Source organism: Loa loa, assembly GCF_000183805.2.
Source record: "Loa loa unplaced genomic scaffold supercont3.30, whole genome shotgun sequence".
In the NCBI taxonomy this organism is placed as follows: Eukaryota; Metazoa; Nematoda; class Chromadorea; order Rhabditida; family Onchocercidae; genus Loa; species Loa loa.
The window spans coordinates 332,380-353,486 of record NW_018108210.1 but is presented as its reverse complement, the minus strand read 5'-3'; the positions used below and the strand labels follow the sequence as shown (position 1 = coordinate 353,486).

The following is a 21,107-nucleotide window of genomic DNA, read 5'->3' as shown; positions in this document are numbered from 1 at the left end:
AACTGCAAGAGAATTAAATGTCGAATCAGTTACTGTATTAGAGGACGACATTCTTTAGTTAAATCACTTTCACGATTTCCACTTAACTTCAAACAGTGTTTTTAGAAAGAGCCGCTGAAAGCTTATTACTACAAAGATTTCCGAATTATGCAGTTCTGTTTAACAAATATGGATCTTCGCACAAATTCAGAATCCTATACCAACAACGACTACTTTGATTGTGGAGTTATTGTAAGTCATTTTTATGAGCTGATCATTTTTCCGCCTGATGAAAAATTTCTAATTATATTATGTTGTTGAAACCAAAATTTCCCTCGTTTATATGTCTCTGTTTTCTTGATGACATGGCGAAATTGTTTTGCATTATTAATATAACAGTTTGTCACTCATTCTAATGAAGAAGAAAGGAATGCGCCTTGCATCACACGAATCTCTCTTCTTCCGCATGATAGGAATATGCGATATAAGATTGAACTGTTAATGTTAAGTGTCCGGTCCAGAGAAGTGTTCGATGCCATTCTTGGTAAAAAATGAACTGCAGTGATTTTCAGCGTACAATGGAAGATATGGCTTATTTCATCAACCTTAACACTAATAAGCTATATCCTTTATGTGATGAAAAAGTGGCTCAATTTGCTGTCATGGATAATGGGAAAGTCACTCTGCTGACTAGAAATTCGGGAAAGGTAAATGTTTCGCAGGATAGATATGATTCGACATGTACGTCTGTTAGGAACCTACTAAAGTTTGGTGACTCCAAAGCTCATGCAAATTTCGATTACATGTTTTTTGGCTCGGGCATGTTTCTTCATTTATTCTGGACATTGTGATCAGATGAATTATTTCACTAATTGTGGATGTAAACAAGATAAAATGGACTGATTTGTCAGTGTAATTTGTTTTATTGGATCGATGGACTATTGAAGTGCTGTAAACTTCCGTTTGTCACTCTTTCCAGTTGATAACTGTTCAAGTTGAGCAGTCGAATTCACGTCCTGCAGATTATGAAGAAGATGAAGATGCTGCTGTAGCTGCGTTATTCAGGAAGATAAGCGATCCACGACAATTAGATGTACAACAAAGTATTGCCTCTATTTGTTATGCATCCCTTGTTCCAATTACAATTTTATAATTAGTCCTTTTAAGCAACACTTAATTTGTTTTGATGGCGTTTTCTTGCTCACTCTGCAATACCATTATTTTCGAGAAAAGTATCGGAGACTGAAGGTGAGAAATAATTTCATTATTAGGTTATATCCATATGTAAAAAATATCATTCGAGAACAAATGCAGGTACTGACCGAGAAACAGCTCGAAATTGTGTAATGGCATCGGAGTATCTGTCGATCGCGGGTCTACGACGAATATGGAAATTAACGAGAAGTGATATTGGCGGACCAATAAGAGGTGCCACTTATCGACTTCCGTATCATATGTAAGTTGTGAAAGCCTGTTTTTTTTAGATGTGCAGGAATTTGTGTCGTAATTTGTAAAGATGAGGAGGTGGGATGGGATTTAGTGTGAGAGAATGGGATGTCTCGTTATAATATCATGTTTGACATGTCAATTTCAGACTTCTCTTAATCTGCATTTTCTCTGAGCAAATTTTTTTCACAATACTTGAGGCCCAGTGAGGGGCTAAAGAGGAAAAAATAAATAAAGGGAAATCCGTATTCCTTTCCATGTAACTGTCCATTTATTGTTTGAATGATTAGGGAATTTGATGGACATAACTCTTCCGACAACAAATTTTGTAAATTCGTAAAATTCCTACTTCCATTCTTGTCAAGGGCATATAGGTATATAGTCTGCTAAAAATTGTGGATGGCAATCTAAATGTTTTATAGTGGTCGACAGCCGGGATATCATCTCGTAGCTCCACCTGGATGGAGTGAAGTACCGGCAAATCAGCGCATCAGAAAATATTTCATCGAAAACATGCCAGTAGAAGGGGTGAGCCGAACCTGGTTTTATCAGTCAGATTGTCGCTATTCGAGTGGCTTACATATTTTCGAATTACTCCATTTTCAGGCTCGTTATTTTTCTTAAACCTGTTATAACCATTAAATTAATTTTGCCTAGCTTTCATCATTTTATATGAAAATTAAAATATGTTGCTTTATATATGTAACTTTTGCACTGACGTTCTGTATTTTGGTAATGATGTTTTTCCAATGCATATTTAGATAAATGTGATTAAACCATATGATTTCGGGTCAGTTTTAGCATGGATTACGCGTTTCGCACGTTGATATCTTTCTGAACTTCCACGAAACATGTCTAGCTTGCCCAGATATCGAATTAAGATTGTACCGTCGGAAAAATAATGGTGATGATGTATCTTCACTCTTGAAAATACATTCACAAACACCCCTTTCTGAAAGTGTTGGTCTGGAAGAAGTCGAAGCACAGGTGAACTCTTTCATTGAATCTATTAATTCCTCTTCCAATGATGTTATTCAGTTGCCGATACCATCGCTTAAAGCTCAGTAGTCTAAGTTCACGTAGTCGTTCTTTGTATGATGAGTAATCTTCCCGAATATGCCTGATTTTATACGGTTTATTACAACCATTACCAGAATTTAATCATTTTCAGTGTGATTTGTTGGCCGGACCGTATCACTGTGCTGAATATGCTGATTTGAATAGTCATTCGGCAAAAATACAACTACCAGGGATTGTTTTCACACCTCAGCTGGTCAAAAAAGGTAAATCTTTAGAAACTGTTCAAATAAAATTCATAAAAGCCATTATGTATTCTTATGGAATGCTAGAAATTCCGAAGAATTGGAGAACTGCCTCCTGTTTTGTTTTAGATGTTTGAATCTTCCAGGAGGAATACGCATGAATTTTCTAGGTGGCAATATAATCGGTTTCAAATCGGTTTCTTACTATCTTGTGTTGAGAGCTCTCTCTGATTTCTCTCTTGATCAGGTAATTACAGCTGTGAAGACAAACGAACGAGAGAAACTTAAAGCGTATGTTATGCTGCTTATCTTTTTTGTTCTTTTTTTTTAAAGTGATAAAGTATTCACGAAATGATTGCTTCAGATTGCTATTTTGTTATTATTAAAGTAAATACGAGTCACCAAGTGCAACGTGGTTACCGTGCTTAGTTTGAACAGGAAAGGAAAAAGAAAGAATTTGCCTAAAAAAAAAAGAGTTACTTAACAGTAGCACTGCTGATAACGCTAATTTGCAGAGCAAGTGCCTCAGGTAAAACGAAATCATCTTCGAAACGTCGTATCGATGACAGAGAATTTACAGAACATTCACAATCTTCCACAACTGCAATTGGAGACTGCTCTGTGCACGGTAAATACCAGTATTATTTGTAAAAATTGTCAGGTTTTGGAAATTTACCAGTGACATAGTACTAAGCCTATTAGTTTTTGATGTATTTCATTTGTTGGTTTCTCAAATTTGATCAGGCCGAACCATCTTCTGAAAATGACAGCTTAATCAGTTGATATACTATCACAATCAGTTATTATACTGTCATGCTTGTTTGGGATTTAACTTTGCTACGGGAAAGTTTGACTAACTACAGCAAATTTCGTATTTGAGGTTTAACTTGTCGGCGTGGAATACAGTGGATAGACGAGCTGGTAATAACAGTGGTGAAGGCGAAAAGAGCTATTGAGCCTAATGAAAGGTACTTTTGGATTTTTGGAATTTGAACCGCACTCTTATTTTTATATCTTCTTGAATATCCATATTTGCTTATTATTTATATACGAATATTTCCAGTCTTTTATGTTCACCACTTTTCTGTTTTTGGCTCTTTGGTGTTGATCATTCTTAAATGCTATGTTCCCTTATTGTGCGATATTAGCTTTAAATTGCGAAGTATTTCATCAATAAGAACTCATGGTTTTAATAATCTTTCAGTTTTTAAATTTTCATGTTTTTCCATTTTTTAATGTTAAACTTTTCCGGGAATAATAGTTGTAAAACAACAAATTCTCGCTGTAAAAGAATAAGTTCTAGACTTTGCCTTTTTAAAGAATTGAAAGACGTGCACTTATTGAAACAACGGATTTGCACAATAATATAATCATGCTAGCTGCCGGTATCGCGCCCAAACTATCGCCAGCTCAAAAAGCTCATACAGAAGGTGAAAAGTTGCAGCAACAGATTCTTGCAATTGACATTATTGAGTGGCTCATCGATAACTGGGTCAGTACTTCGTCGCAGTAAGTTTCAACTAATTTAAGCATAAACTATTATTTTAAAGACAAGAAATTTTTATGAATTATTGGGACAGTAAATTTTGTTTTTCAAATGATTGAAGTAGTAGGCGCACCAGGCATAACGTATGGGAACTAGGTTGGGAAACAGTTAATACCACGCTAGCTTGAACTCTTCCACTGCAAAATTAGCTGACATGTTACTATTTGATTTTGTTAATGATTTCGCTAAGTACATGTCAATGATTGTATTTGTATAACTGTTCTGTGTTATTGTTTGCAATCAGTATAAAACGATCGCCGCTGCCTAATTTTTTTAGGACTCATCTATCTGCTTTTGCTGAAATGATCATCGAAAATGTTGACGCCATTTTCGTTAACTGTTTCATAATTTCGTCACGGTCAATTTCCCACAAATGGAGCGCTACATTGATGTATTTTTTACGGTCAGATGGTTTTATTTGTTTTATATACGGTTTGGTCGGTTGAAAGCGGAAACGTCGGATATTGGAAAATCTGTTAATTAAATACAAATGAAATTACTCTTTAGTTTGAAGTGATTTCTGAAATGTATTTGAATTGAGGAATTTTATGGAGCTCGAATAAAAGTACAACTAATATGGTTTTGTTTTAAATCCCATCGGAGTAACAGCAAAAGGCTAATGTTTCCGAAAAGTTAAAGAAATTAGCAAAAAATTTTACTTTTTTATACTACGAACTATCATTTAAGTGTCCTTCGGAAGTCGGATGAGTGTGCCTCTTCGAAATTGTTACAAATTTTTTTGTCATGTACAGTTCGGATCGTGACGAACTTACATGCAGTTAGAAATGCTGGATCCCTTCACTGGCTCTTGGTGTTTATTTTCACTCTGTTGAAGGTTTGTTTTAGCTGAATGTTTTGAGTAGTTCTTCGTTGGTCATTACAATATGCAATTTACTTTTATTTGTTCTGTAATCATTAAACAAATTTATAAAACTAGTTTGAAATATTCTCGTCATCGTCATTTAAAGGAGCAGTAATTTTAAGTGTGAAATACACTTCTTGGATGCCACTTCTCTCCCTCTTTTGTGGGAGTTAAATCGTCAAATTCTCGAGGCATTTATTCTCGCAGAACATTTGTTTCCTATTTTTTTGTTTTTAATCAGTTTGAAGGATAATCTCTCACATATTTGATCTTGTTTCGAAGTTTGAATATGTTACTGCTCAAAGATGTGAACAGAGATGATGTTTCAGATGGCTGTGATGAAAACAAGCGATGTGTCTTGTGGTGTGCTCTTGAACACTTTGTTGAATGCATTTACAAATACTCTTACATTTGTTGGTATCGCATGGAAACAATGTTGGAATGGTTCGGTGCATGATAAATTGGCTACTGAATATAATCTTAGTGGATTACCTACAGAACTGGTACGCTTAGATTACTATGGTTAACAAAGGTGTCAGTATGTTGTATTCAACATTTATGTTGCCTTATACTTCTGATATTTAGCTTACGTTTGTTCCAATTTTTTGAACTTATTTAACTATTTGAAATTAACAAAAAAGGATTGATCTCGAAAATTATGGTCTTTATTTTTAAATTACTTTTTCTTGGAGGTTATGTATGAATGGCCCCGGTCGGTTCTTTCGCTTTGGCAGCGAACAGCTTCTGCCACTACTAAACCGAACGATCGTAAGTTTTATCATGTACGACATATGTTTTCACATAACATGCTATTTTGATTTCGGGATAAGAATTTGATTTGAAACTAATCCCAGCTAAGTTTGAAAATATGTTAAACAACGAATAAATATAAATTGATAAATTTTTGAACATACGTTTCTGAAATCCGATGAAAATGCATTTTTGTTGTAGCGAGTGAGCTAGCTCATACAACTGCATTTCCACCAGCAACACCAACACTGATTGCTTACAAATGGGCATCCACTGCTGCTGGTTATGGAAAAGAATTTAATGAAATAAAACAATCACAAAATACAGGAGTGAGTCGCTACGAAAAGATTTCCACGGCCGATTCTAGGATTCTCAATAAGGACTGCATTGATACAAACACGAACATAAGTGGATTAACTGCAGAGGTTCGTTCACTGTTTTGCTGATTTACAGTGCGTTGAGACAGCGTGCAATATCAAGGTTATATATCTGAAGAATGTAATTAATCATATACTTGGTAAATGTTGCTGATGCAGTGGTTCTTCCACGAAATATATTTAAAAACTGTTATTCTAAATAATAACGCTGAGTGATGTTTAATAATCCAGATCTCAGGAAATTCTGGATAAATTAAATGTACAATGCCACGTGTTGGACAGTTAATGAAGTAAAAAAAGGGTTTTACATTTCATAAGTCTTTTACGAAAACCACCACGTCAGACCATGTTCGGTTCTCAGTCAGGTTTCTCATTGAATGTAGTGCTGCATTAAATCAAGAAATCTCGAACCAGAGATCGTTGCAAATATTTTTAATGCCGGACGAATGAAATTTGAGCCTTAAACTTGATTTGTTTACACAAGTTCAATTTGTGCGTTGTACTATTTCACCATATTTAGGATGAAATAGACTGGCTGGCACTGTTTAATATATCAACAGATTGTGCGAAAGAAACTTTTGAAAATATTACAGAAGGTAAATTATAGGACGGTCTTATTTTTGCACTACTGCTTTCACCCACACACGTCTTTAGTTTTTAAGTCATTGGAATTATGGATGCGTGCCTCCAATTTTTTCATTGCTAGTGATATTGCATTGTACCAGATCCACACTACTGGTCCACTAACAGCAAATACGGAACTAGTGGTGGGTTTTCAGCAAATTCTCAACGTGAATGCAAATATCAAACAGTAATGACATCCACGCAGTTGAGCGGTTTGCTCGAAACGGAACCACTCACGTTCACCATAATATATGCTTCGGATCACGTTAAAGTGGAAAACGCGGAAACTGGTAATCTTTTATTACGATTTTTTTCTTTTTTTCTTACTAAGGTGCATTATGAAGGCTAAAATTTTTGCTGTTAAAAATTAATTATATTTTATATCGTTCTAAATTATAGGTTTTATAACAGAAGTTGATTGCACATCTGCACCTATTGGTCATACTGAGAATGAAGGTTCTGTGCCATTGAAAATCATGGATATTACTCAAGCAGTTTTGAACAATGTTCGTTGATTTCTTTTATTCATATTTACATTCCATATAAAAATTTGTAGCCAGTTCATTTGTAAAGTTGAATGTTGGATAAGCTGTGGTTCCAGATATGATCAGCAATCGTACAGTTATAGGTACAATTTGATAATAAAAAGATAACACTGTTGTGTAAATTTTCTGAAAGTGAAGTTCATTTGTAAAAGTTTTTTAGTGTTACAGTCAAGATTTGTACTTCTATTAGAGTAATCTGTTTCAGTTGCTTTTTGTTTACGTTAACTCTTTTTCTAACTCTTTGTTTCAGAAGTCAGAACAAAGTACTGAAAATGATTCCGGAGTCTCGAAACCAGTATTTCAAGATTTAAGCGCAGATTTGAATGCACGTATGACGTTGATTGCAATGGAACAAGCACAAAGAAAAGAGGATAATGCAGTTGGAAATGCTGAGCAGAATTCGCAAAGTAAATTGAAATATTTCATTGTTCGTTTAGATGCAGCCAAATGATTTTCTCAAGATTTTGTTCAAAAATTTCTACGAGTAACAAAATACAGTAACAAAATTTCCAACATTGAATGCTATTTTTGACGGAGCGATAATCCAGAAAATTTTAAAGCAATAGCGCAAGATTTCGCCACCCAGGGATCATCAGCAAGCACATTTGGTATTCCAACTACACCAAAAACAACACCATTCATGACACCAACTCCACTCTCTCCATCGCATCTCTCGCCTATAAACTCGCAACCAAATCTGGCGTATATGATGGAAAACGAATCTGGGGTATGAAATTTTTTAAATACTGATAAACTTATAGTCAAAGTGTTTGCTTACTTTTTCCGTTTATCATCATAAAAGTATCTTACCTATCGTTTATTTCATCCCATCTCTCTGGTATGAGCAACTTCACTTTTCCAAAGTAATTTGGAGTGAAAAAGTTTTCATGTTTAGTTTCCAAAATCAAGATTTTGCTTGTCCATGAAATCTCTCACCAGCTGAATTTCTCCGTCTCATGTTTTATATACTTTTGTAGGATGCTAATGAGGAATCTCAGAAAAACTGTAACCAAAGAGCTGAAATAGATCCTCAGATTCCATCACTAGTACCAGTGATTTCATCTGATATCTTTAAGTTGCCATCGCAAAAATTCTTGCTAATGGAAAGAATTTCTTTTGGTTAGTTGCAGCACACTTTTTTAATCGATGTTAAAATTAATTAATCCCTGATATCATCTAGCTTTGTTTTATGTATTAAATTATTTCGTATCGATTGACTAGTACTTTTTCTAATTTTGTTTTTTAATTTATTCCTTCACAAGTGGGAATCATTTTTTGATTTTGTTTTATAGGGTCCAGAAAATTTGTTATATTGGATTTTGGAATGCCTATTTTTCTAACAGATTTATTCATCCCATCAGTAGCAGAAATAGCAGCAATATCTGTAGACGTATGGCTCTTGGGTGAAAATGTTGATGGACAGCGATTACTGATGACAACAGATATATGTCGCAAAAGTATTGCTGTACAAGATCTGCAACCTTTTATGCGAATAAGATTTGTAAAAGTAAGACCATAAGTGCGTGCATTTTATCCGTAACTTTTCACAGCATGAAAACACCTTAAAATTGAGTCAGATTTGTTTTCTGCTGTGATTATAAATAAAATAACATTGCTCATGTGGCTGCTGGTTATACTTACAGATAACTTATGTTGGACGACAGCTTTATAGCGCAGCATGTAAAATTCCAGTAGGTCTCTTTTTTGGGCATCGTTTCTTCTCATCATGGCAAGTTTCTTCATATCCATTTATGCAAAAAGAGTATGCTGCTCGTTATGTACCAACCAGTCAACAAAAAAAGGTTTGTTGCATGTTTCTCTTAAAATCTTTTTTGAACAATGCAAAGAAGCATGGTTTTATTTCTTCAGTAATAATTCTTCAGCTAAGATAAATATCCATGATGCTAGCAATTTATACATATATTGTTCAAATAATTTATACTTTACTCCAAAACATTTCTGTGTTGCATACAGTTTTGCGCCTAAAAATTTTTATTCTAACATCCTATTCTTAATCGTTTTAAGCGAAATTCTTCCGTATTTGTGGCAACCATTTAGCTTTTACTTGTTGCACAAACTTAAGCTATGCAGATAAGAATGAGAGCTTGAATGTTTTTCTGAAATGTTAATCATTTAGTCCTCATCATGTCTATGAATCATCTTTCCTATAGTTGAATCGATGACACGATTCAGTTTTAGATGACGGTTACCTTAAATCATTTGCGTCAACTTTGTGAAGATTTGCGATGCAGGCATCAGCTCATGAGTGCAGAATTGTCTCGTTTAGTGGATGAATGTGCTTCTGAAGAAGAAGTAAAACATGTATACCGCGAATGTGTCCAACTGAGTCTGCAGTGGAATATTGTAGTGGGTGTAGTACATCGCCTGGAATTAGACCACTTACCTTCATATGGTGTGTATTTCCATGCTAGCAATTTATACATTTATTGTTCAAATAATTTATATTGTTAGTCCAAATTAATTTCGGATGAATATCTCTAAATTATTTTCTTTGATGATTCAAATAGAAGAGAATGAAGTTCTTCGATCAGTTGGAAATGTTTTTAGGATTAGTAGGTACCATTTGAAAGTATTACTTAAAAGTCGATTTTTTTTGCAGATTCTGATCAAAATTTGGAAGAAGCTTTACACGGAAGCTGGAATGACTGCTGTCCAGATCAGTTGCGAACTATTGCGGTCGAACTCTTTTCTTTGGTCACTCGAGCAATTCACTTGATTGATGTTCGGACTGTTGCTTTAGAAACGTTTGCCAACGATAATAAAGCCGCAACTCAGGTATTGGCATTGTTGGTATACAGTATAAGTTATTAATAAAATATGCCTTTATAAAATGGTTTTTGCATATCTCATTAAACTCAAAAGGAAAGGCTTGAGAATGGAATTATTTGGTTTTTTATTGTTCGAAATATCATGAGGTGAAGTGCGACTTTACAGGACTGCAAAAAAAAGTGTTGATGAATTACACATTAATTAGATGATTGGACGTCCTTATTGCTTTCTTTTCATGGTTCTTATTTTCTGAACCTCTCAGATCACATTTGAAAAATAATTGCACTTTAGAAATAAAATGTTCGTCTTTTTATATCACAGTTCTTTGGAATTGGTGAGATTTTTTAGGATAATTTTTTTATTTGTAAGACGGTATGCAAATTTTATTTTCTGTAGCTTTATAATAAATTTGTAGCAGTTTTGATTCCTTATTTGCAGAATTGCTATCCAAGTGAAGCAAAATATGCTCGAACAAAATGTAAAGAAACGCTGGAAATAAATTTGCCGTTTCCACCAACCGAGGAGATTGTTTTCCAGCCGAAGTTCAATCTTGATGATGCCGTTACTCTCTTTATTTTGTTTTGCGTTCCAGCCGTCCCGAGACTACAGGTTGTTCAAAATTCAGTTTGTTTCTAGTTTTAAATAGCACTTTATAACCATTTTAATTTTAGGTGGGATGTATCACTTGGCTTTTTCATCATGGATCCGAAAATGAATGGTGGCCGTTATTTTTTCCTCGTGTTCTGAAGGAAATTTTTTCCACGAAGCTCAGAAAGCATGATCGCAAGTAAGTTTTGCAATCCCTTTAAGCGCCATTATTTAGGAATTGAGATGAGTTAATTTCTGCTGGAATTTATGTAAATATGAAATTATGCTAATTATTTTATGCTGTTTCAAAGTTCAGTCTCTGATTCAAATTCCATTTGCAAAGGAATTGTCAAGGATTTCCTTTTTCTTCTCCATGACAGTTTTTGTATCACTGCAGGATCTTTTTGCAACTATCATTTTTGTGCAACCATTCAGTGAAATCTAGCTCAAAACAGGTAATTTTACATATCGTTTCAGTTTATCAAAAATTTCGCCATTTCAGTCTTGCAATTTTTTTAAATTCAGAATCAAGGTAATCGTTTTTATCTTATTTATGGTTAAGTTTGTGACTCCCGGCTAATTTTAATTTTCAGTCTGCTATCATTCTCGAACTTTTCAATCTTATCAAAGAAATAGCAGCCAGTGTTTTGGATAATTATGCAGTTGATCGCCAGTGTCAGAATAACTTGGACGTTACCTTGTTTTGTTGGTCTCTGATGCTTCTTTCGAGCGCGTTTGATGTTATCACTTACAGTAAGTGGGATTCTCTCTAAATCTGAATTTTCAATTTCCCTTGCAGATTTTACTTTTGGTTTTACTCTGTTTGTTTTGCGTTATTTGCTATTTGCTGAAATTCCTTCTTGTAACATGGGAGGCAAAATGTTGTGAGATCCATTTCCGGAAACTGTTTACGCTGTTATTTATAAATTTTGTCATTAAATTTTTATTGTCACAATTTAGAATATTGTCGATTTCACTTATACCCTTACACATATATTTTTGGGAAGATTGAGATGGATCAAACGAAATATTAGCTATATTCGTAGCGGAGCTCAGGAAAACTGGGAAAGGGATGTGAGCTGAAGTAGCCAGTATTCATAATGTTCCACTACTTTTTCTAACTTTTGACAAATAAATTATAAGTTAGAAAAGTAATCGTCATACTGACTGTGCTGAAATGGATGATGCGATGACTTATAACCAATGTTTGTTTGATAGTTACTCATTAGGAAGCAATATATTTTTGTTTCGTCACCTTTATCATGTTTTCAGACAAAAAGAAGAACGACCGTTGGGCATTCATTGGAGGTGAGTATTCGCGGGTAATGACATCGAATGAAAAGGATGATTCTGTGCCTAGATGGCAAAAGAAAAAGTTGCCGAAGTTTGGGAATAATGACGAAAAAACCACAGAATCTTTAAAGAATATAAGCCCTGCTACTTTGGTAATTAGTTCTAATTAAATATGCCATACAAAATAGCTTGTAAGGTTTTTTCAGAAATTTGTCTATTTCAGCAATATCTTAATTCAATGGCAATTTTCGTAAATTTGCGCAATGATCAAAACAGCTATTCGGAATTCTAGTTTGATTTTTTCTGCATGAGCACAGAAAAAAAAAAATTAAAACCGCACTTCATGAATTTGCGAATTTCACCTTCATGTCTAACACTCTTGTTTTACACTGAACAATGCAGTGCTTTAAGGAGATAGGAGCGTTGAAGCTAGGTTGAAGTATAGCAGGAAGTCATTTCCTTCAATAAAGTTATATAGACAGTCAAGACTACACCGTGCGAAACATAGTTTTGGCAGCTGCTAAACTCAGCTAAATAGGGTAGTGTTTACACAGTCAATGCGCGTCTTTGTTCAGCATTTAGTTGGAATCTGTGTTCAATCTTCAGCTTCTTTCAAAAAAGGAGTACTCCGTATTCTATATGACTGGACTAGATAGTCGGAGTAGTACCACTACATATTTTTTGTATTTTTTAGAAAACTCAACTCGAGACATTGTGGGAGAAGCACTTAAAGGTGATGGAAGCAATGAAAGCAAATATGAAGATGACTAAGGCTTTAAATGCCAAAATGCAAAAGAAAGTTGAAATGGAGAAGAAAATTCATGGCTTATCCCCACCTAATAAAATGGGCCATTCGGTTCGCTTTTATACGTAAAACTATGTTAAATTATCTCGACACAATCTTCTCCATCCTTTGTTGCCAAGATCTCAAAAGTTTCATCTCTTTTCCACTTTTGACTGTGTCCAATTTCAACCCTCATTCATGTTTCACTTGCTATGAACTTATCTTGCAGCACTGTTAGTAACACCAACAGCCGTTAATTAACAATTTATGTTGCGGTCGGTTCAAGGAAACCTGCTCAGCAAATAAAGTCCTTCATTTGTTAACATAAGCTACAAATAGCCAGTATTTGCACTTTCAAATTGATTTATTTCTGCTTATGTTCTGTCCAGCTCAGTGGTATTAAATACCATTTTGAACATTGTTTGGACGCCGCAGACTTAGGTTTCATCCAGGAATGCGGTCATATTTTGATCCATAAGTTTCGGAATTTGTTCTCTTGTTCATCAGTCGTTCAGAATAGGTGGACAGATGTTCAGCTTCGAATTCTAAAGGTGCTTCTTTTAGGTTTTCGCTGAAACGGACTTCCCAACAGAATTGACAGAAGAGCTGCATGCGACATTGTTACCATTTCTGGGTGAGCAACAAATGGAAGAAATTTTGGCTAAGGTAAGTAATCATCTTTGCTTCATATAAGTCTCCTATCAGAAAAGTAACAAATATAGTTGAAGAGAATGTAGTTTCTATTCATTTTAGTATGCTACTTAACAAGGTACGGCAGAGTTTTTTCTATTTTTTCTTCCCTTTATTTTTTTCATCTTGCTGCCCGTAGTAACTTAACTGTTCAAAAGAATGACTAATATACAGTTCGTGCTTTTGTATGTCAGCTTAAATTAAAAACACTGATTTTTCAGCAGTATACCCATCATCAAAATTCAGATTTGAAGACATCAATTGATTCTTGTACGTTTCTTAATATTTTCGTAGAAATTCATGAATATTTACATATGTTTTACACCAATGTCATTCGACAATTATTGCATGTTTATTTAGTTCAAAATAGATTTTTTAAGTTGAAGTATATCTGGATGATCTCTAACTGTGGCAGAATCTATTTTAGCTGAATCAGCTTTGAAAAAGGCAATATCCATGGCCAGCAAGAGTAATTCCCGACCTCGGTGCAGACAGTACAATATTCGTCTGAAACTTCCTCACGAACCTTGTGTTAATGTTGCTCGAAAACTGATCACTTTGCTTTGTAACTTTGAGAAGCAACTTCCTATATTAGCCAAACTGATAATATGTAAAGTAAGATTATATTTCTGAAGTTCATCTGATGTGGTCTTTTGATTTACTTTTTTTCTCCCCTTTTTTTTCTATTTTTTAGCCAAAATTTGAATGAAATAGTTCAAATTATTGGAAGAAAAAAATTGATATACTGATTACTCCTTGAATTTAGCGGACAATCATCAGACGCTGCTGATTAACCATGTTATCAGTATTACTTTGGTAAGCATTTCCAGGTTGTTGCTCGTATATGTATTAGCGCATCTTACCACGTTATTCCTTTGATTTGCGTTTTGGAAGGTCCAGTTGACAAGCTGATAAAAATTGGTTGGTTTTGTAAATTCATGAAACTCTAAAAATTATTAAATATAATCCATTAATGTTCAATTATCTTCGTTGGATCAGTTGCATTAGTCTAATGTTAGAATTTTCATATTTAAATTACTTTATTTTTTAGTGGAAACATAATCGAATTAAATGATAGTTATGCTTTACAACAGCAGTGATGAGAAACATTTATGTTAGATTTATTTACTAGAAAAGTTTTCTTTTAAATTCAATTTACAATTTTCTATTTTCGCCCACTCATTTTTGCGAGTTGACATTATTTCAGGATTGGAGGAGCAGGGGACGGGTTTGCTCAAATATGCAGTCTTGCACTTAATTTTAGATGTTATTGAAGCAGAGTCACGTGGTGTTTCTAAGCTAAATGTATTTTCGAAAAATCAAATTCTTGTGAAAAATAAGGATTCAAAGACATCTGAAATATCAGAAGAGCTTGATTTGATTTGCATGCATCATACGGGGTGCCATTTTGCTGAAATCATTCGTGGTAAATTTCATTTCGTTCAGCCAGATTGAACCTTTTGTTCTGCTGTAATTTTCAGCTGGACTGTCTGCTCTTAAAATTATAGCAATGCGATATTTGCATTCAACTGTAAAGAAAACCGTTTTATTTGGTTCTTCAAAAAGTGTAGTGGACAGTTAATTTGCCACTGGTAGACTTTTTGTGATATCGTTGCTTTCATGATTTGATTAAAATCTACAAAAGAACAATTATGCAAATATTCTATGAGGAATCACGAAGATCCGGAGAGTTCAGAATCTTATGCATATCGGGATATGCTTTGTGCTAATTTATATTAATTGTAGCAAAATCCAAAAAGGAAATAATGGACGACGTGGAAGAACGAAAATCAACTGGCATTACGGCGGCTGTCTGTTGCCTTCCAGAGGCTTTTTGCGGAGCAAAAACTTCTCAGTCCTTCAGCATTGCAAAGTAGAGTTTATTTAGCGTTCCAAAGTATTTGAATCAGCTGAAAAATCATCTGGTTTTACAGTAGGATAACTTATTTGGCACAGTGATTTCTTGTCTTCACTGTGTTGAAATATGGAAAGATTGCTTGTCGGTAATGTAATGAAGTTTGCAGGAACATCATGGCAAAGATTCGAAACTTGAAATTGCACTTTTTAACCAAATACCTACATCTTATCAATGAAATGATGGATTAATCATAACTGAATCATATTAATAGAGCATAATAACGCTAGACATACCCTGTGTTCTTTGACATACTAATCCCAAAAACGTAGCTGTTAACATTGTTAGAAGATAATAGTACATTTTTCTCGTGAGCTGTCAGTATCAGTAATGTCCAAGTACTAAATTTCTAATTCTCTAGTAACTCGCATGATTTTGTTGGTATCCTGAGAACGATTGTGACCCAGTGACGAACCACTGAAATGCTTTTGACGTGAAGTGCAAATTTTGCTTTCAGCTATGATGAACAACCTGAATTAGGATCTGAACTGCTGGAAACACTGATATGTCAAGTTCTGATGAATACTAGGCAAGCGGTGGTACCAGACGGTCCTAATGATGAAATTCGAAATCATACTTATCAGAGCAAGTAAGCTATTTTTTCAGCGATTGATCGGTTATTTTATCAGTTCATTTTTTCTTTGAAAAAGCTGTTTGCATCTCTCCCGGGTCATTCACAGTAGTCAATGAAACAAAAAGGAATCATGAAGGCATGAAAAGTTCTTGATTGAACAAAAGATAGCTGGTGATTTGTGATTTGTATGTCTTGGTTTCCGTTGCTGTTATCATCTGCATTTTTAGGGCCAAGGAAATGATCAAGGGAAAACTTGCAAAAGGTGAACGATTTTGTTATGTGTTTCGCTGGATTGATGATCTTTTGGAAGTCGATGAGCAAGCTGCTCGTTCCTGCAATGGTGTACGTTATAATATTTTTAATTTTATAAAATATTTTATATTTTATTCGTAGCGGAAAGATTTGGAGAGTTCAAAAAGGTTTTTCCGTTTGCTTCTCTTCATATATTGAGGCTAAAGATGAAGTGAAAATGAAATCAGACAATTTCAGGCTTATTTGACTTAGGGTTCCACTTCATATCTAATGCCGTGAAATTTTCGGTCTTGCGGTTAGTTAGCAGTTGAGGTTTGAGTAAACTAACGAGATCAAGAATATTCAGCTTGTGGACGTCGTTAAATACAGCACAGTTTATCTTTAGATGATATTTCTTTATAGGTTGAGTCAGCCAGTGTTATAAATCTGACACTTAAGGTTGTAAAATTTTCGATCTCTTGACTGATTTGGCCTTCCATTTTCTACGTATATTTGCGGGCGTTATACCGGATTTTAGGATGTAGAATCATATCTGGAAATGATGGAAACCCAAACATCATTAAATGCAGCATATGAAGGACGTTCGACTATATCAAAATCAGCGTTTATTGCTTGTTGCATATCAGAATACATGCGCTATCTCAATGATAAAAAAAGCGGTTAGTATGTTTGCTTCCGATGTAAAATCTGAAGAGCCAGATGGTATGATCGTAATGGTAATACATTATTAACTCAAAGTTAAACCCAGTCTTTTCAGATTCTGAAATCTTTAAAATTCATTTTAGATGAATCAATTCACGGTCTTGCATCTTCCTCACGGATAGCTGTACCAAGATCCAGTTCACCTTCGGCTTTTGAATTTCCGATGCTATGCATGGCCGATGTAGAAATGGAAGAAAGTGAAGATAAAACGGCACAGAACGATGGGCATATGGAAGCGATGAAAAACACAGTTGCTTTTGCAAGCAATGCTTTCCAAAATATTACAAAAGGTACTTCCACTTTTTTTGCTCTCAAACATTGCGATTTATTGTTTCCACTTTGTTAAATCCACTTATTATTTATTAGTAAGTTAAATTGTATTTCGATGCACGTGACAGTATTTTGCTGTATTTTTTATATGTACACAAAAGTTTTTTTCAGTGACGACTTGTACTTTTGAACTTGAACGTTTAGAAGCACGGAATTTGTTCAACTTAGCAATTCAGCGTGAAGAAGCTTCCATGAAAATGGTTTTCTTGTTTGAATTCCAGAATTAATATCTTTCGTTAAAGAAGTAGCAAATCTCAAAATTTCTAAAATGAACTGCTTGAACTGATTGTTGATCTGTTTAGTCTGATAGTTAGCTCAGGCGTGTTATTTAAACAAAGCAAATACCAGAATAATTCTTTCTGTTTGAAACTGGTTACGTTTACAGAGCCCTGTTCTTTGTTTTCAGGAACCGTATTCTTCAGTTCAGGAACCGTGCTCTTCGGACAGTAAAATGAAGAAAGGTATGGAAAAGTGGATACCGGTGAAATTGATGCCGAAAATACCCGTGAACAAAGAGATTTATGTGGAACATATAATGGCTAGCTTTCTAGTGCGTCATACTATGAAAAAATTCTAATATTCCAAATGACTAGGAGAGTTTTGATGTAATTGTCATTCTGATATTAAGTCACTACCCACCAAAAACAATGTATAGCCATACATTTTTTGATTAACACATGCTGCTATATTCATAGTTGAGCTAATAATAATTTAAACTTTCCAATCCTAAAGCTTTGAACGCAGGACTGGATATGGGAAGTTGAGTGTTTTCAAATTTGAGGTCGTCGAGATTTTTGAGTATATTTTAAGTTTATTACTAGTAGCGCTGTCAGTGCAGATTTTTTCCTCGATACAGAACAGATAAGAAATATTGGAAGATTACCGAAGAAGAGGGATAAGTTGGTTGTATTTTTCAGAGTGAATCACGATTGGCAAGAAATGACATCCTAATACAACCTTGTTCCTTTGTATATCCTGATCATTTGACGCAACAATTAGGCTTGAACCAATATGTTCATTGCATGAATATGGATTTCCTTGCTGATGCTATTACAAGGTTATTCCTACGATTTTTCAGTTAGTAAATTCAGGAAGTGTAGAGATGGAACATTCCTGTAAAGGAGCTTTAACGGATGTCATGTTTCTATTTAATGATGGATTAATGAGAATGATTTTGACAACTTTGCAGATATTCAATTCGAGATCTAAGTAGGTGGAGATCTTGCTTGTTATCTCGTCCTCGATTACCAGAAGATGAAACGATGCGCTCACATCTTGGCGAAACACTGAATGCAACCAACGCTGCTCTTGGACGATTTGTTCAGTCCATTTCATCTAGTGACTCTGATGAAATCGTCGAACAGCTTCTTACCTTTTGCTTGGATTTTGAAGCTGGACTTATTTGTAGGACATTTTACATTTCAGTTTTCTTTCAGCATTCAAATTCTGATGTAATCATTAGTAGGTAATGTTTTTGTTTTGCGAGGAACAAATTTTGAACAATATTGTCGCGGTAAGTAAAGCCTTTTTTAGCAAGCAAACCCTGCATTAATTTCGAACTTTGTTAGTTTTTTTTTTTTTTTGGAGTATATTAGTGAATTTGCTATGGCGGAGCTTTACGAAATAATCTGATGTTTTTCTAGATTCAACGAAGAAATTGTCTGCAGTTAGCAGGTGCATACTTCCCGCTGAAAACATAACTTCCATTGTGAACTTTGCGGTAATGTCGAATTCACTTTCTGAACACTTATGGGTGCTCGTGCTGCGCATCCTGGATCTCATAATCAAAAATGATGTAAAAATTTGTAATTTAATTTGTCAGTTCAAAAGAATTTGATATAGTTTCTAAAAATTTAATTTAATTTTTTTATCAGTTCAAAGGGATTTGATATGTAGTTTTATTTGATATAGTTTATTTCATACTTTATTTCAATTTTTAAAAATGTCAAGAAAACGTTAGGAAGCAGTGCAATATGTAATTATAGATTAGCGTTTTCATGTTTTCGCTTTCATGTATGAAATTGACTTATTTTGAATTGAAGTGAAAGGAATAGAGCTATTTCCATGTATAGAATATTTTTGCGGTTCATTGTATGTGTTTCCAGTCCACGGCCTCAGCACTTCTGATTGAATCACCCCACTTCTGCAAATTAATTAATAATTTCTTGGTGAAAAGTATTTCAAGAGTTAATTATTCCTTAACGGTAAGTGTTCGTTCAAATTTTAAATCATAAACTTATGAACAACTACGTTTTTTGATGTGCCGGTAGTTTTACTTCACTCAGTGCACTATGAATTACGATTGTGTATCTGTGCACCGTCCCTTAAAAACACAAATTTTGAACAATATTCTTTGTTCGTATCATTGCTAGAATTAAAAAATTATTTTTGACTGTAGAAAATAAAAGAATTATGTCTGACTTTTTCAAATTTTAAAATTTTCAAAAAACGAATTTCTCTTGCGGAAAATTGTATATGCACGTTTTTAGACGGGTCCCTCAACGATATGTGCCTTCAAAAGTTTTATTACACGACTTCATGATTCACATGATATCTCTCTTCGTGGTATTCTTTGTGTCAAAATTCTCACTGTCCTCAAGGATATTTCTTCACAGCAGTATGATTTTATTTGCTAGTTACATTTTATTAAATTTAATGAGCCTGTGCTGCAAAATCATCCTATTCTTTCTGAACAAGAAGTTTGGAAGAAACTGCAGTAATAGATAATGAAAGGAACTAGTGCTAGTTTTTTTGCAAGAAATTAGAAGCGTGATTCTATAATCATATCTTAAAGTAGGAAATTCGGTTCCACTTCGCATAATCCCATGAAATCTTTGGTACAAATAGTCCAAGGTGACCAAATGCTATTGTAACGCAGACAGTAGCGTTTTGCTTATAATTGCAGGAATGATTTGATTAATTTCTCGTATCCAATCGACTGCTTAGTTGAATTATTAAATATTATGACAAATTATGCATCAGACTATGTCAATGTGGCACGTAAGCGTTTCCTATTTTAAGCCAACTTGGTGTAGTTTTATAAATTCATGGTGAGGGAACTAAATTTATTTGGCATGAAGAATATCCGTTCAATTGTCTACTTAGAATAAAATGACGGATGCACAGTTGGACAGAGGCATAGTTCTAACCAAGCATAATTTTTACAGTTTACGGTTTAAAATATCTAAATGTAAGCATAAATACTTTTGGGTGAGTAATTTCAACTGAATTTCAAAAAACTAAAACGTAGTTCGTAAATAATCAGTGAATAACTGGGTGGTAAACATTATTTGTTTATTCGGTTCCTTTATGCAAAAAAATCTGAATCGATCTGCTTGTGCTATACTGCCTTGTCCAGATTTTAACTGAATAACATATGCATTGAAAATAAATACGAAATTTTTATTTTCAGCACAGGAACTTGCTGGATATATATCGTCATCGATTCATACAACACGAAACTTCATCCATTATTACAAGTCTTCGGGAGGTTACTCACTAGTCTCTGCTGATTCATATCTTCGACCAAACACATGCTTTCAAGTTTGATTTTTTTTCTGTTTTGAAATTTGAATATAATAGGTCAATATTTTTGTGAGTATTTATGCTTAACTTACAATCGGAAGTAAGCACTCGTTGGTTTCGATTTTTCATCTTATATTTTGCCATGTTGGCACAGTTTTCGACACTGGTTTGTTTTATCGTACACTTAACTAAGGTTTTGCTTGAACTGTTACGAAAGCTACCAAATGTTATATTCTTTGGCCAGTTTACTGTCAACTGCGACAAAAAGCTTAA

At 34.3% G+C, this 21,107-nt stretch overlaps 1 protein-coding gene across 1 annotated transcript in view; it reads left to right on the top strand.

Annotated features, from left to right (window-relative positions):
* Positions 1-168: 168 nt before the first annotated feature.
* The window catches only part of LOAG_16953 (ubiquitin-conjugating enzyme family protein), a gene marked incomplete at both ends in the record, with an annotated part of 39,112 nt that continues 18,173 nt past the window's right edge, over positions 169-21,107 (top strand). The window contains 50 exons of the mRNA XM_020449607.1: positions 169-231; positions 552-686; positions 959-1,082; positions 1,294-1,435; positions 1,848-2,031; positions 2,227-2,412; positions 2,597-2,708; positions 2,834-2,978; positions 3,203-3,315; positions 3,568-3,655; positions 4,008-4,196; positions 4,511-4,636; positions 4,921-5,068; positions 5,425-5,598; positions 5,788-5,863; positions 6,047-6,270; positions 6,743-6,818; positions 7,002-7,136; positions 7,246-7,352; positions 7,642-7,798; positions 7,952-8,118; positions 8,369-8,510; positions 8,684-8,898; positions 9,035-9,193; positions 9,591-9,804; positions 10,012-10,187; positions 10,620-10,790; positions 10,853-10,968; positions 11,167-11,224; positions 11,363-11,522; positions 12,042-12,214; positions 12,757-12,918; positions 13,411-13,512; positions 13,758-13,806; positions 13,964-14,151; positions 14,367-14,457; positions 14,744-14,962; positions 15,283-15,409; positions 15,909-16,040; positions 16,253-16,367; positions 16,795-16,936; positions 17,063-17,269; positions 17,421-17,509; positions 17,716-17,859; positions 18,227-18,366; positions 18,499-18,713; positions 18,953-19,104; positions 19,415-19,513; positions 19,799-19,926; positions 20,215-20,309. Coding sequence (XP_020306856.1) covers positions 169-231; positions 552-686; positions 959-1,082; positions 1,294-1,435; positions 1,848-2,031; positions 2,227-2,412; positions 2,597-2,708; positions 2,834-2,978; positions 3,203-3,315; positions 3,568-3,655; positions 4,008-4,196; positions 4,511-4,636; positions 4,921-5,068; positions 5,425-5,598; positions 5,788-5,863; positions 6,047-6,270; positions 6,743-6,818; positions 7,002-7,136; positions 7,246-7,352; positions 7,642-7,798; positions 7,952-8,118; positions 8,369-8,510; positions 8,684-8,898; positions 9,035-9,193; positions 9,591-9,804; positions 10,012-10,187; positions 10,620-10,790; positions 10,853-10,968; positions 11,167-11,224; positions 11,363-11,522; positions 12,042-12,214; positions 12,757-12,918; positions 13,411-13,512; positions 13,758-13,806; positions 13,964-14,151; positions 14,367-14,457; positions 14,744-14,962; positions 15,283-15,409; positions 15,909-16,040; positions 16,253-16,367; positions 16,795-16,936; positions 17,063-17,269; positions 17,421-17,509; positions 17,716-17,859; positions 18,227-18,366; positions 18,499-18,713; positions 18,953-19,104; positions 19,415-19,513; positions 19,799-19,926; positions 20,215-20,309 — 7,051 coding nt within the window. The remainder of the gene's footprint in view (positions 232-551; positions 687-958; positions 1,083-1,293; positions 1,436-1,847; positions 2,032-2,226; positions 2,413-2,596; positions 2,709-2,833; positions 2,979-3,202; positions 3,316-3,567; positions 3,656-4,007; positions 4,197-4,510; positions 4,637-4,920; positions 5,069-5,424; positions 5,599-5,787; positions 5,864-6,046; positions 6,271-6,742; positions 6,819-7,001; positions 7,137-7,245; positions 7,353-7,641; positions 7,799-7,951; positions 8,119-8,368; positions 8,511-8,683; positions 8,899-9,034; positions 9,194-9,590; positions 9,805-10,011; positions 10,188-10,619; positions 10,791-10,852; positions 10,969-11,166; positions 11,225-11,362; positions 11,523-12,041; positions 12,215-12,756; positions 12,919-13,410; positions 13,513-13,757; positions 13,807-13,963; positions 14,152-14,366; positions 14,458-14,743; positions 14,963-15,282; positions 15,410-15,908; positions 16,041-16,252; positions 16,368-16,794; positions 16,937-17,062; positions 17,270-17,420; positions 17,510-17,715; positions 17,860-18,226; positions 18,367-18,498; positions 18,714-18,952; positions 19,105-19,414; positions 19,514-19,798; positions 19,927-20,214; positions 20,310-21,107) is intronic.